Below are 12,186 nucleotides of genomic sequence, written 5' to 3'. Positions count from 1 at the left end.
GCCCCTGAGCCTCTGATCTGCTCTTACCGGTTTGATGGTGTCTCTTCCCGCTGTAGAGAGATCTTGCCATTGGGATCCACAAAATCTTCTACCTGGAAAAGTAAGTCAAAATAATTTCTTTCCATGTGTCCTTTGCATTTGTGCCCCTGCCTCCACCCACCAAAGTTTTCTGGATTTCCTCCTCTAGTCTTCTGCCCCTATGCTATTGTGCCAGTTGGTGACTGGCAATGGCATCTACCAGCCTTCTTTTACAGCTATCCCCCAAGATCTGTGGTCTTACATTTGAGGCATTCCTGGTGAGCTGTGGCAGACATCAGGCCCAACATTACTCTCAACTACTTACTTCTATGTACAGATAGCATACAATGTTGCAGCTCTTGCCTTGTTATTGCTCACTAGTCTCCTACTAAGAATTACCTCTACCATAGCCTTGGGCAGTAGTTGGGCTCGGAAGAGCTGCAGCATGGCCTCCATGATATTCTTCCAGCCCTCCCGCAGGATGTCACCATGACGATGGGCCAAATGGAATACTGTCTTGGCTGCAATATGGGCTTTAGGGTTGCTTCCAAATACAGTGGGCAGGTTCTCAATAGACTAGAAAAGAGGATGAGAACAGACTTAAGGCCGAGCTAATGTCTGGAAAGGAAAATCTCTTAGGTCTCTGCCTATGATGGTTCCCTCAGGGTCCTTTTGTTGGCTCTGCTTCAATCCCCCATAATACTGGTGGGAGTGGGTTAACCTAGTTAAGGCCTTCCCCACTCCTGTATCTCCTTTCCCATTCCCATTACATGAAGTAACACTAGTTTTATCCCAGAGTGTGCAAGACAGAAATGGCCTAAGCTCTGGTATATTCAAGTGGGGGCAGTGAGGGAAGATGCTGAGGGCAACCAGGTCTGTTGATAAGGGTAGATCCATGGCTAAAAGAGAGGTCCTCCTTTGGAGCTCCAAGTACACAGTTCCTGCACCTGCTCACCTCACTGCTGAGAGCTGTGAATTTGCATAGAGAGATGATGAGATTGTCAAACACATCGCTGAGGCCATAGTGGGCGGAGATCATGGCGCACTTCCTGTAATGTTACCCCCATCCCAGAAACAGAGTCACTGGAAGGCCAAGCAGCCCTTCCAAGTCCCTGAGCTTGCATGGGGCTTTTCCCCAGTCAGTCCCAGGAAGAAACCTTTTAATTTTGTTTCTGTTTAAGACTGAGCTTACCCAAGCTTCAGCCTCCCTTCAAAAACTCAGGGGGAACCCCATTCTAATGAAGTAAGAGTAGGAGTCAGAGAGGCATGGAGAAAACCATGTTAGCTCACAGAGGTAGGGGGAGGTGAATACCAAGGCCAAAGCTGGGCTACCTGAAGCCTGAGATGGCTTTCTGGATGATTGTCTCCTCAAGGCTTTTGTCAAAGACATAAGAGAGAGCAGCAATAGTGGGGCCCCAGGTCATGGTGAAGAGGTCAAGATCATAGCTGGCAGTAGGCACACGCAGGAATATGCCCTCAGGGGTGGCACCTCGATGAAGCAGCACATTCCATACATAGTTCTCCCGAACCAAGCCTGTCTGCTCCTCAGGCATTACAATTTCCTCATTCCTGTCAGGAGGTAAGGGAAGGAGCAGTTGCACTGCTTTGAACCTGACTAGTTCCAAACCAAGCTAGCACTCTCCACTGATGAGAGGTCATCAGAACTGCAGCTCAGTGGTCTGCTTTCCACCCACCAGTGGGAGCAGGGAGAAAGAAAGGAAGTGTCTCATAATCTCAAAGCCCTATCTGTAAGTGAGGCCTTTAGTTCTATAGTAAGATCATACATTCTTACTAGATGTGATAAAATGAACAATTCTACCTTTTCTGATTTACAGTAAAGAACTAAGTGGCCCATTTCTGACCTGTAACCTGGGCCTCACACTCCAGTGCCCATCTTGGGTTCTCTACCAGCCAGCATCTTGTAATCTATACAGGAAAATGTACTTGTTTTAAGTTCAGAAAATGGGGCTACATGATATCCTACTTAAGAGCAGCACTTTGGACCCTGGCTTAGAGTACTAGAGTCCCAATATCATTTGGGCTTCTTTAAGGAAGAAACAGTTGGCAGACAGGGGGCTGCCCAACTAAGTCCTGAGGCTAAATCCAGGGCATGTGAGTCACTGCAGTCTGACATGACTCTAATAACTGGGAAAGGAAGCAAAGTGCTTCTTCTTAACAGAGATACTGCACTATTCTCTATGTATACTCACTTGATGGCATGGTACATGTCTTCCAGGATGTCTTGCTCAAAGTCCTTGCCTCCATTCACACCTTTTAGATTTTTGCGAAACTCCTAGAGACAGGCCAGTAAGTTTTTTCCCCTTGTGTCAATACTGAAGCCCCACCCAAGGAACTCCTGGGTTTTTAGCAAATAGGACTTAGGAAAAAGTAAGTGAAAAAAACCACTTCCCCACCCCAGTCCCTTTTCTAGATTGGCCAGCCCTTCCTGATTCCCTTGGACAGAACCCCATCCATCATGCCCACTGGAAATCCTATGTCCTTCCTGCTACCTCCAAAGCTGTGCTGGGTCTTCTTTGCCTTGACTGGGACCCAAGCTTACCTCCAGGGTCATGGGTGCATTCTGTTTACGAACATTGTGGTTGTGCTGGTCAGTATTAAGCATGATGACAGCATAGGCCAGGGAAAAGCAGGCATCGCTATTGGCAAATGGGGAGCCATTACAATTCTGAAAAAGCAAAGATCCCACCTGTGTCAATGCCCTTCTCTGGCCAATTAACCCTCACTACCAACCCACTGGTCAGTGCTAGTACAGAGGAGAGGTACCATCCAGAAAGTGGCCAGCCTCTTGCCAACTCCTTAACAGAAGCTGATCCCTTCATGGAAAGGTCACTAATTTTGCTCTCTGCATTTTTAAGAGACAGCAGGCTAGGTGCGGTGGTTCACGCCTGTAATCCCAGCACTCAGGGAGGCTGAGGTGGGCGGATCACCCGAGATCAGGAGTTCGAGACCAGCCTGACCAACACGGCAAAACCCATCTCTACTAAAAATACAAAAATTAGCCAGGCTTGGTGGCAGGTGCCTGAAATCCCAGCTACTCAGGAGGCTGAGGCAGGAGAATTGCTTGAACCTGGGGGGTGGAGGTTGCAGTGTGCTGAGACTGTGCTACTGCACTCCAGCCTGGGTGACAGAGCAAGACTCTGTCTCAAAAAAAAAAAAAAAAAGACAGCAGCTGGATTCTTCAGCCCTCAGTCAAACTGACCTTGGATCCTGGGCTCAGCCCCTGACACTCAAACTCACCATCCAACGCTCTGTGAATGCCTCCAGCAACCTCTGGATGACTGGTGCTTCCCCAGGCAAACGGAAGGCTTCCAGGTAGAGGCGGAGAGCTTCGTCCAGTCGCAGACCCTGAAAACTGAAGGTGCTATAGGGAAAGAAAGGAAGAAGAGGCTGAAAATGTGTAAGCTGCACATGTCAGGCTCTTTTAGTCACTGTCCTCCTAACCTACTCTTACTGGAAGAGAGGAGGCTGAGGTCTCTAGCAAAGGGGCAGTATCTCCTGTTCATCCCTAACACAACCCCTAGCCTTAATACTTTTCACATCCACAGACTCTTGCCTAGAACCCTCACCCCCTGGAACCCTGCTCTACCCCTTTGCAATGGACTCCATGCAGAATGGAGGGGGCTCCCCAAACTATCTTGTTGGAGTGCCTTTCAGGTCCAACAGATATAAATGATGGGTAGAGGAAGAACATTGGCTAGGTTCTCCAGAAGAAATTTATAGAGACTGCTTTGAGGTAGGGATGTTCTGTCCCTTTAAACTGATCACTAACCATGTCCCACCTTTCTTTTTTTTTTTTTTTGAGCCAAGGTCTCACTCTCACCCGGACTGGAGTGCAGTGGCATGATCACAGCTCACTGCAGCCTCGAACTCCCAGACTCAAGTGATCTTCCTGCCTCAGCCTCCTGAACAGCTGGGACTACAGGCACATGCCACCATGCCCAGCTAATTTTTGTATTTTTTGTAGAGACAGGGTTTCACCATGTTGCCCAGGCTGGTCTTGAACTCCTGAGCTCGAGTAATCTGCCTGCCTCAGCCTCCCAAAATGTCAGGATTACAGGCATGAGCCACCGTACCTGGCTATATCCTACATTTCTTACAGCTTCCTCACCTCACAAAGCTCTCCAACAGGTCAATGTTTTTGCGGTCACTCACAAACTCTCCAATCATCTTCTTGTCCAGCCGAGGGTTCTCTCGGAGCCACTGAGCAACCTCTGTGTTGTCCATTGGGATGGTGAGGAGGCCTTTCTCTTGCAGAAACTGAATCCCCTTCTTTGGTTTCTGATTGAACTGCTCTGTGCCAGTGATTAGCAGCTGCATGAGAAAAACTAGAGGTATAGAAGCTACTTTGCCTCTAAATTAGACAAGACCAGCCTGGAGTCCACCATAGCCCACCCACAGTTGGTCAGCTAAAAAGCTCCTAGGGTATGTTTCTTAGTGACTACAGAACTAAGGCTAGATCATAATGGCCTTAGCTTACCCCATCTTCATGTCTAATTGAATTGGCTTACAAGCTCTTTTTTATTCCTTTCCTGAGTGCTCAAGATACCTAAAACAGTTCCTCTTCTCTAACTTAGGACCGGGGGAAAAGTAGAAGAAAGAAACTAGATGATTCTTCTCTCCAGTTTTATATCCATCCCTGACATTTGTTGACAGCCAGCCTCTTGTTTTTAGCCTGGCTTAGCTTCTTTGGTTGCCTAGCTTAATGCCCTGGGTTTGAAAGACAAAGTAGACTAACTGTGGAGGCAACTCATATTTCTGTATGTCCAGTCACGGCCATGCACTCAAGGGCATACATGAACCAAAGTCATTTAAGCTGGCAATAAGAAAAAGAAAAGGTTAGGTTTTTTTTTTCTTTTTCCGAGATGGAGTTTCACTCTGTTGCCCAGGCTGAAGTGCAGTGGCATGATCTCAGCTCACTGCAACCTCCGCCTCCCAGGTTCAACTGATTCTCCTGCCTCAGTCTCCCGAGTAGCTGGGATTACAGGCATGCACCACCATGCCCAGCTAATTTTTGTATTTTTAGTAGAGATGGGGTTTCACCGTGTTAGCCAGGCTGGTCTCAAACTCCTGACCTCAGGTGATCTGCCCGCCTCGATCTCCCAAAGTGCTGAGATTACGGGCGCAAGTCACTGCGCCTGGCCAGAAAGGGTTAGGTTTTCTTTGTGTTAAGAAACCCAAAGTACAGGCCAGGCATGGTGGCTCACGCCTGTAATCCCAGCACTTTGGGAGGCCAAGGTGGGCAGATCACGAGGTCAGGAGATCGAGACCATCCTGGCTAACATGGTGAAACCCCGTCCCTACTAAAAATACAAAAAATTATCCGGGCATGGTGGCACGCGCCTGTAGTCCCAGCTACTTGGGAGCCTGAGGCAGAAGAACTGCTTGAACCCGGTAGGTGGAGATTGCAGTGAGCTGAGATCGTGCCACTGCACTCTAGCCTAGGCAACAGAGAGAGACTCCATCTGAAAAAAAAAAAAAAAAAAGAAATCCAAAGTACAGTTATTTGAACCTTACTAAAGCACCAAAATAAATATCAATTCCCCTTTATTGCCAATCATCTTGCAAGAGCTGGAGATGACCAGTAACCTTCAATGACCCACAGGACACCAACTCCCAAGGCTCCTGTCACTGCCATTAGTGACACTTGGCTCTCAATTGGTATAGCATTTGCCCAGGGGCATACATAGGGTATGCTCAACTACATAGCTTAGGAATAAGGGAAGGGCTTCAAATGGGAGTTGCTGAAGTCCCAACAAGCCCAAAGACTGGCCTCAGGAAGCTGTACAATGAGGTGCTAAACTCTCCTTCATCTTCTGAGATGGAAACCCTACAACAATGGACACCCAGACAGAGGTGGACAGAGGTTGGGGAATATATGTATGTACCTTCTTTTTGTTTTTAATTTCAATTAGTTCCCGTGGATCTGGCAGGAGACAGGAAAATCGAGGTGGCTTCCGGGCAAACTTTTTGTCAGCTAGGAGTAGGAAGAAGAGAGGGGAAATATCTGTAAGACCCTTTTTTAACCCAGATAAGGACTTTTGGAAGGTCACCAATATACTCCCCAGTTTCAAGGAGGAGCCTCAGAAATCTTGTCCTCACCAGTCTTCCACTTCCCTGGAAGTCCTATTAACTGAGGGTCCATATGTTTGCTTCCCTCTCCCTGAGTCTGAAGGCAAGGCGGGCTACCAAAGCTTGCTTAGTTACTATCCTAGGTGTCTGCTCCCTCCCTCTGCTCTTCACCAGGCCCTCCAGGTGAGGAGCTTAGGGTCATGGACACCCAGTACCCACCCCCACAGTCAACAGCTTCCTCCAGATCACTGCATCCTGGTTTCCCATGTTCTGGTGGCAGCCGCCCTCCACCTGGCAGATGCAGGCCTGGGATGTCTGAGGCCATGCCTACAGCTTTCCCATCGCTGGCAGTTCTCTCAGCTGGTAAGAGAGAAGAAGATATGCGAAGACTTATAGGGTATGAAGCCAAGCAGAGCTGAAGGATAGATCAAATCCCAAGCCCAGAAGACCTGCATGGTTCCTGCACAGGGTGCCAGCTCTGAGCAGGACAAACCCAAGCCAAAATAAGTAGTCCCTGTCCCAGCCAAGCATTAGATTCTCTAATTTAATGAAGAGATTACCCAGTCACTTTCCCTGATCTTCTGCAACCTCAAATTTCAAGGGGGAGCTAGAGAGGACTAATTAGAGTGGAGGCAGATATTGGGGATGAGGGACGGTGGGACCTGGAGCTTTCAGAGACAGAAATCCTATATTCTTTCATCTCTGTTCTCTTCTCTTGCCATAAAGAAATAATAGTTCTGTAAAAAACCAAAGTGGGGAGGAGGAAAAAGGGAGAAGGCTATGAGTTCTACTAATCTGCCTGACTGGCCTGTGATTTAAACCGCCAAAGCCCAGAAACAGAATTGGGAGCATCCCAGGGGAAGTGATATGGGGATAGGAAAAACAACTCAGAGAGTAGAGAAGGGATAAGCACAGAACCCTGGGTTCATCAAAGAAAGAAATGCCTCTCACTATTGCTAGCTTCTTGGGTGCCATCTACTATCTCACAGCTTGGTCTGGCTGTCTCCTTCTTCTCTTGTTGGGTGAGGCTGTTGAGGACTTTAGCCTGGCAGTGGGCCTCAGTGCTGTCAATCACTGTCAATAGGGCATCAAGAGATAGCAGGTGTGTTGTATAGAGTTGACCAGACACAGGGAAGGCATTCTGGAAAGTAAACAGATCAATTGGACTTGTAGTTAGGAGAACACTTTACACTTTGATCATTTTCTAAAATTTCCAAAACCTCTTCTAAATTGTACATTGCCCTTAGAAAGCGCCTTTCTGGCTGGGCGCGGTGGCTCACGCCTGTAATCCCAGCACTTTGGGAGGCCGAGGCGGGTGGATCACGAGGTCAGGAGATCGAGACCATCCTGGCTAACATGGTGAAACCCCGTCTCTACTAAAAATACAAAAAAATTAGCTGGGCGTGGTGGCGGGCGCCTGTAGTCCCAGCTACTCAGGAGACTGAGGCAGGAGAATGGCGTGAACCCGGGAGGTGGAGCTTGCAGTGAGCCGAGATCGCGCCACTGCACTCCAGCCTGGGCAACAGAGTGAGACTCCATCTCAAAAAAAAAAAAAAAAAAAAAAAAAAGAAAACGGCTTTCTTCTGTTTCCCAGCTCTCAAGCGTTCCCCTCTCTGTATGTAGCATCCTCACTACCACCAGGGAGATTTCCTTTATAATGCCTTTTTTCCTAGAGGCCAGTTATAGTGCTCAGCACCTTGGACAGCAGCTTTGTGAGGTCCTCAAAGAGGTTGGAACAGTAGTAGTCACAATCATAGTTGATGTAGAGCTCTGTGACAAAGCTGGGGATGCGCCAGAGCTGCACAATGGCCTCCAGTGCCATCTCCTTCATCTCGTAAGGCATCTTGGGGTTCTCCACAGTGATGATCTCCATAAGCTTTTTGATGTACATCTGGCAATAACCCAGTAATTGCCATTTGGGTGGGGAAAGGATTCAAGATAGGAAGAGAAAAAATTAGACAGGAAAAACGTTAAACAGGATGCAGAAGCCCAGCCAAGAGGCATGTATTAAGAGACACCCAAAGGTATTCCATCCCCTAAATATATCTCTTCTTTGGCCTCCATGTTGGGGGATAAGGCCTGGCTCTCTACCACATACCTGGTCCCAGACAAGTTGCCTCTTGCCCTTTTGTGCTATGTGAACATGACCTGGTCCTATTTAGAGTTCCTTTTAGCAATTTAGTGACAATGCTGGCTTGACTTACCTGCCTGTGTTACAGAGTAACTGCTGGGCAGAAGAGCTGTTCCTATTCACGGTGAGGTTACCTGGCAGTTCTCATATTTGGGGTCAGCCAGTTTCCTTTGGTCTCCTTTTAACTTTTCCACAAAAGAGGCCAGTTGATTAAACCGACCTCTGGAGGCTAAAAGCACTCTCCTATAGGAAGTCCCTAAATCCTACCCCTGTAGCATGATAGAGCTGGCCCCACTGAAGATGCCATATATCTCCCTATTTTTTTTTCCCTTTTTCTTTCCACGTCAAGAAACTCACCTCCATTTGGAACTTGAGGTGCTCTCGCATGCTCTCAAACAGTAGGAAGCATACTCGCAGGGAAGCAGCATAAAGGTTCAGTCGCTCTATGCTGAGTAGCTGGAGATGAAAGTAGGGTAGGCCATGAGTTTTTTTTTTTTTTTGAGGCGTAGTTTCACTCTGTTGCCCACGCTGGGGTGCAGTGGCGCAATCTCAGCTCACTGAAACCTCTGCCTCCTGGGTTCAAGATATTCTCCTTCCTCAGCCTCCCAAGTAGCTGGGATTACAGGTGCACGTCACCACGCCCAGCTAATCTGGTATTTTTAGTAGAGACTGGGTTTCACCACATTGGTCAGGCTGGTCTCAATCTCCTGACCTCGTGATCTGCCCACCTTGGCCTCCCAAAGTGCTGGGATTACAGGCGTGAGCCACTGCACCCAGCCCGGCTGTGAGGTTTCTGAAGCTGACTATGGCTCAACCAAGAAAGGCAGAAGAGGCAAACTGAGTGAAGGTGTCACTGAGGTCCATTGCTTCCAGGGAACTCTACATCTAGCCATTCCTATATTTTTCTCTGGCTGCCAGAGTCCCTGGGGAACTACTGGAACCCTCTTACTAAAACTACTGGCCAACTGGGAGGGAGATGCTTTCCTAGGTCCTATACTCTTTGCATAATCAGCCAGACCTCCCTGTGTTCCCCTGGCCCTTGAATTCAGGCTCTGAGACCCTCTAGCAATCTTGTCTTACCTGGAATAAGTGACGGCACATCTCATCCTTGATGAGGCCCAAGAGGGTCTGGCACTGGGCTACAGGGGCTGACTCAAGGGCCACTGTCAGCAAATGCAGTCCCATGTGAATCATAACCTCTGAGTTATGGCGGTCGTGTGGATTGGTGAGGGAGATGAGGAAGCGGAAGAGCTCGCGGATGCAGGGAAGACCATAGGGGACCAAAGCTGTGCCTGGGGAAGGCCAGGAGGAGAGTGAGACTGCTATAAAACAACTAGTCTGCTGGCTTTGCCTAGCCTGCTCTGCATTACACAAGGCAATTTTAGGTAAGTGATTCTCTTTGAGGAAAAGGGCTGGGCGTGATGGCTCATGCCTGTAATCCTAGCGCTTTGGGAGGCTAAGGTGGGAGGACTGTTTGAGGCCAGGAGTTTGAGACCAGCCCAGGCAACACAGAGACACCCCATCTCTACAAAAGATTTTTTAAAAGTAGCCAAGTGCAGTGGTACATGACTATAGTCTCAAATACTTGGGAGGCTGAGGTGGGAGGATTGCTTGAACCCAGGAAGTCGAGGCTATAGTGAGCTGTGATTGTGCCACTGCAGCAATCCAGCCTGGGTGACAGGAAAAAAAAAAAAAAAAAAGGAAAAGGATTTTTTTTTTTTTTTCCTGGGGACGTGAGGGGACTAGTCTACTTCTGGAGGAAATCAGAACTGATGATCCTACCTTTCTGTTAAAAGTCCTAAGCTTTTTATCCTTCCTTCTTGCTTCCTATCGCCCATCAAACTTCCTCCCTGTAGTATAAGTTAGGGAAGGGCTCCCTCCATGCCAACAGTCTATGGCTTGACTCCATTTCCTGACTAGAAAATAGCCTAGAACTTGGAGCAACAGGCAGTAGTCCAATATCTTGGTCTAAGACAGTCTAGGCTCAGGCAGCTTAGTAGGTAGGATGGGGGAGGTGAATTGGCAGAGCCTACCAGAGTACCCACCTTCTTTCTGGGAGGACTGTGTAAAGCGCACGCCCCGGGGATTGACGTAATCCATGTCATGGACAGAGGCAGAGTCAGAGTGATCGGCAGGGGACGTGCACTCCTCTAACACTTCAGGGATGGACTCCACAGATGCTGACTGGGACTTTTCCACATGGGTCCCTTCCTGCTATGACCAGTAGCAGGGAGATATGGGAAGAGGGATGAGGCAAGAGCAACTTGGAACTTACTCCCCTGAAGTACCTGTCTTCCAAGCTGTCTCTAATGGGCTACAGATGTAGGGCCAGCTCAGTGGTTTATGAATCACCGCAAGATGCCTCAGGCAGGAGTATGACGAAGGACTCAGAAAAACATCTCCTGAGGCTTCACTGACCTACGGTGACTAGAACCTTAGAGACACAGAGCCTCTCACAGGCTTAAGATTTCGATCATTACCTTCCAGAAAAAGCAATGGCCAGCTCCTTCCCTTTTGTCAAGTACTACCTGTATGCATAACTTGGTAAGTCTCATGAACTACCTCTCACAGTGAGTCATGCTGTGGGTTTTCTAGGCAGTACAACCAATTCTGAGAAGCAGGAAAGATCAGAGCTTCTTTTGAAGTTACCCCAAGCTTTTTTTGAGCCAAGTCCTGCATAAAGGATCCAAAGGATCAAGCCAATTCCCACAGTGGAATACTGAAGAGGAACATTTAAAAATCAAAGCCATACCTGGAGGTCAGGCTGCTCGGGAACACCTAGCTCACTGTTCCCAGGCTCTGTAGCTGTGCTGTACCCTGGAGAGCCAGGTTGCTCTAGATCAGTAAGGTCTTCCTTGGAAGTGGTTTGGGAGGAGAATTCCAGGCCACTGTCTGTAGAGGGACTGACCACTGCTGAGGCAGCTTCTGAACTTGCAGAGGAGATGGGAGTGGGCACATCAATGAAGGGCATGCCGCCTGCCAAGAAAAGTACGTGATGCTTGAAGGAGAAGAAAGAGGCTGTGGGCAAAACAAACCCTCCATGGTACTAGGGTCTCTGTTTCCCAGATTACATGCTTATCTTTGCATATATTGGTCTCTAAAGTTGTCAGAGAACAACCTTAAGTCACTGTAGAGTTGCTGAATGGTCACAGTCTGATTTGACCTGGAGTTTCCCTTCTTGTTCTCAGCACCAAAACCAAAGCCCCTCGGTTGGTCTTCAATTTCAAAATCCCTAAGACAGAAAGGAGCTCTTCTTTTGTCTAATCAGAGGAAGTAGTCCAGGGCACTCACCAGTGAGGTTAGATGATAAGGTGGTTCCATTGGGAGCGGGCAGCTCTGAACCTGGTGTAACTTTGGTCATATGGCGTGGGGGCCGAGGGGATTTCTTCTGTTTCTTCCATTTGGATGAATCACTCATGCCTCCGGCTCTCATTTTCAGCTGGAAATATCATACCCTATTAGCAATGGTGTTCAAACTAAGACTCTATCCCTATTAATCTCCCTTCATTTAGTCCTACTGATCTCTAGAAAACAAGCTATACTCCATATCTTCGCTGAAGTAAGACTCTAGACCATCAGTTCACATTCCTACTCTTCTAACTTGGCTTCTACATTTACCACTTCATAGGTTGGCATGGCAGCCTCCATGTAGAAGGTGACATTCTTTTTCTGGGCTGGTCATTGGTAGGGCCAGCCCTCACACTTATCACTCCGCTTCTCTGGGTCCTGAGTGTTACATTAAGCAGGAAATCCCGAGTCCTATGGATGATGCATGACCCTCTTGCAGAAAGTGTAAGGGCAGGGTTTCCTTTGTCCTGACACTCAGATCTACAGGTGCATGGTCTCCCGGCTTTCCTCCTCAACTAGCTTGTAGAGCAGCCTCCTACTCGTAGTTTTATCCAACTATAAGAGCCTATTCCTTCCTGTCCTGGTTTTCTTATTGGTAG

The 12,186-nt window shown here is 48.1% G+C and overlaps 1 protein-coding gene and 1 long non-coding RNA gene across 20 annotated transcripts in view; one reads left to right on the top strand and one right to left on the bottom strand.

The window, feature by feature from the left end:
* The window catches only part of GBF1 (golgi brefeldin A resistant guanine nucleotide exchange factor 1), a 135,081-nt gene that overhangs the window by 12,490 nt on the left and 110,405 nt on the right, over positions 1 to 12,186 (bottom strand). For 6 of the 18 annotated variants that reach the window (XM_009245734.3, XM_009245733.3, XM_054523424.2 and 3 more), the window contains 17 exons: positions 11,531 to 11,678; positions 10,992 to 11,215; positions 10,285 to 10,450; positions 9,320 to 9,531; positions 8,597 to 8,695; positions 7,805 to 7,999; positions 7,060 to 7,249; positions 6,328 to 6,468; positions 5,925 to 6,013; positions 4,148 to 4,350; positions 3,277 to 3,400; positions 2,579 to 2,704; positions 2,229 to 2,311; positions 1,351 to 1,587; positions 974 to 1,067; positions 418 to 594; positions 28 to 92 (listed from right to left, as the gene is read on the bottom strand). In XM_009245734.3, the coding sequence (XP_009244009.3) occupies positions 28 to 92; positions 418 to 594; positions 974 to 1,067; positions 1,351 to 1,587; positions 2,229 to 2,311; positions 2,579 to 2,704; positions 3,277 to 3,400; positions 4,148 to 4,350; positions 5,925 to 6,013; positions 6,328 to 6,468; positions 7,060 to 7,249; positions 7,805 to 7,999; positions 8,597 to 8,695; positions 9,320 to 9,531; positions 10,285 to 10,450; positions 10,992 to 11,215; positions 11,531 to 11,678 (2,573 nt within the window). Of the gene's footprint in view, positions 1 to 27; positions 93 to 417; positions 595 to 973; positions 1,068 to 1,350; positions 1,588 to 2,228; positions 2,312 to 2,578; positions 2,705 to 3,276; positions 3,401 to 4,147; positions 4,351 to 5,924; positions 6,014 to 6,327; positions 6,469 to 7,059; positions 7,250 to 7,804; positions 8,000 to 8,596; positions 8,696 to 9,319; positions 9,532 to 10,284; positions 10,454 to 10,991; positions 11,216 to 11,530; positions 11,679 to 12,186 lie in introns of all 18 variants that reach the window. The other 12 variants (XM_009245732.3, XM_002821090.4, XM_054523422.2 and 9 more) reach the window with 3 other exon arrangements.
* Positions 1 to 12,186, top strand: part of LOC129048476 (uncharacterized) — a 34,502-nt gene that overhangs the window by 12,062 nt on the left and 10,254 nt on the right. The window contains exons 1-2 of one of the 2 annotated variants that reach the window (XR_010141429.1): positions 7,892 to 8,132; positions 9,289 to 9,624. The exons of the other annotated variant lie outside the window; for it this stretch is intronic. This is a non-coding gene — a long non-coding RNA (uncharacterized LOC129048476). Of the gene's footprint in view, positions 1 to 7,891; positions 8,133 to 9,288; positions 9,625 to 12,186 lie in introns of those variants that run through there. 2 annotated transcript variants of the gene reach the window in all.

Source organism: Pongo abelii, chromosome 8, assembly GCF_028885655.2.
Source record: "Pongo abelii isolate AG06213 chromosome 8, NHGRI_mPonAbe1-v2.0_pri, whole genome shotgun sequence".
Taxonomy (NCBI): domain Eukaryota; kingdom Metazoa; phylum Chordata; class Mammalia; order Primates; family Hominidae; genus Pongo; species Pongo abelii.
The sequence above is the reverse complement of the archived record's forward strand: the minus strand, read 5'-3'. Positions and strand labels throughout refer to the sequence as shown.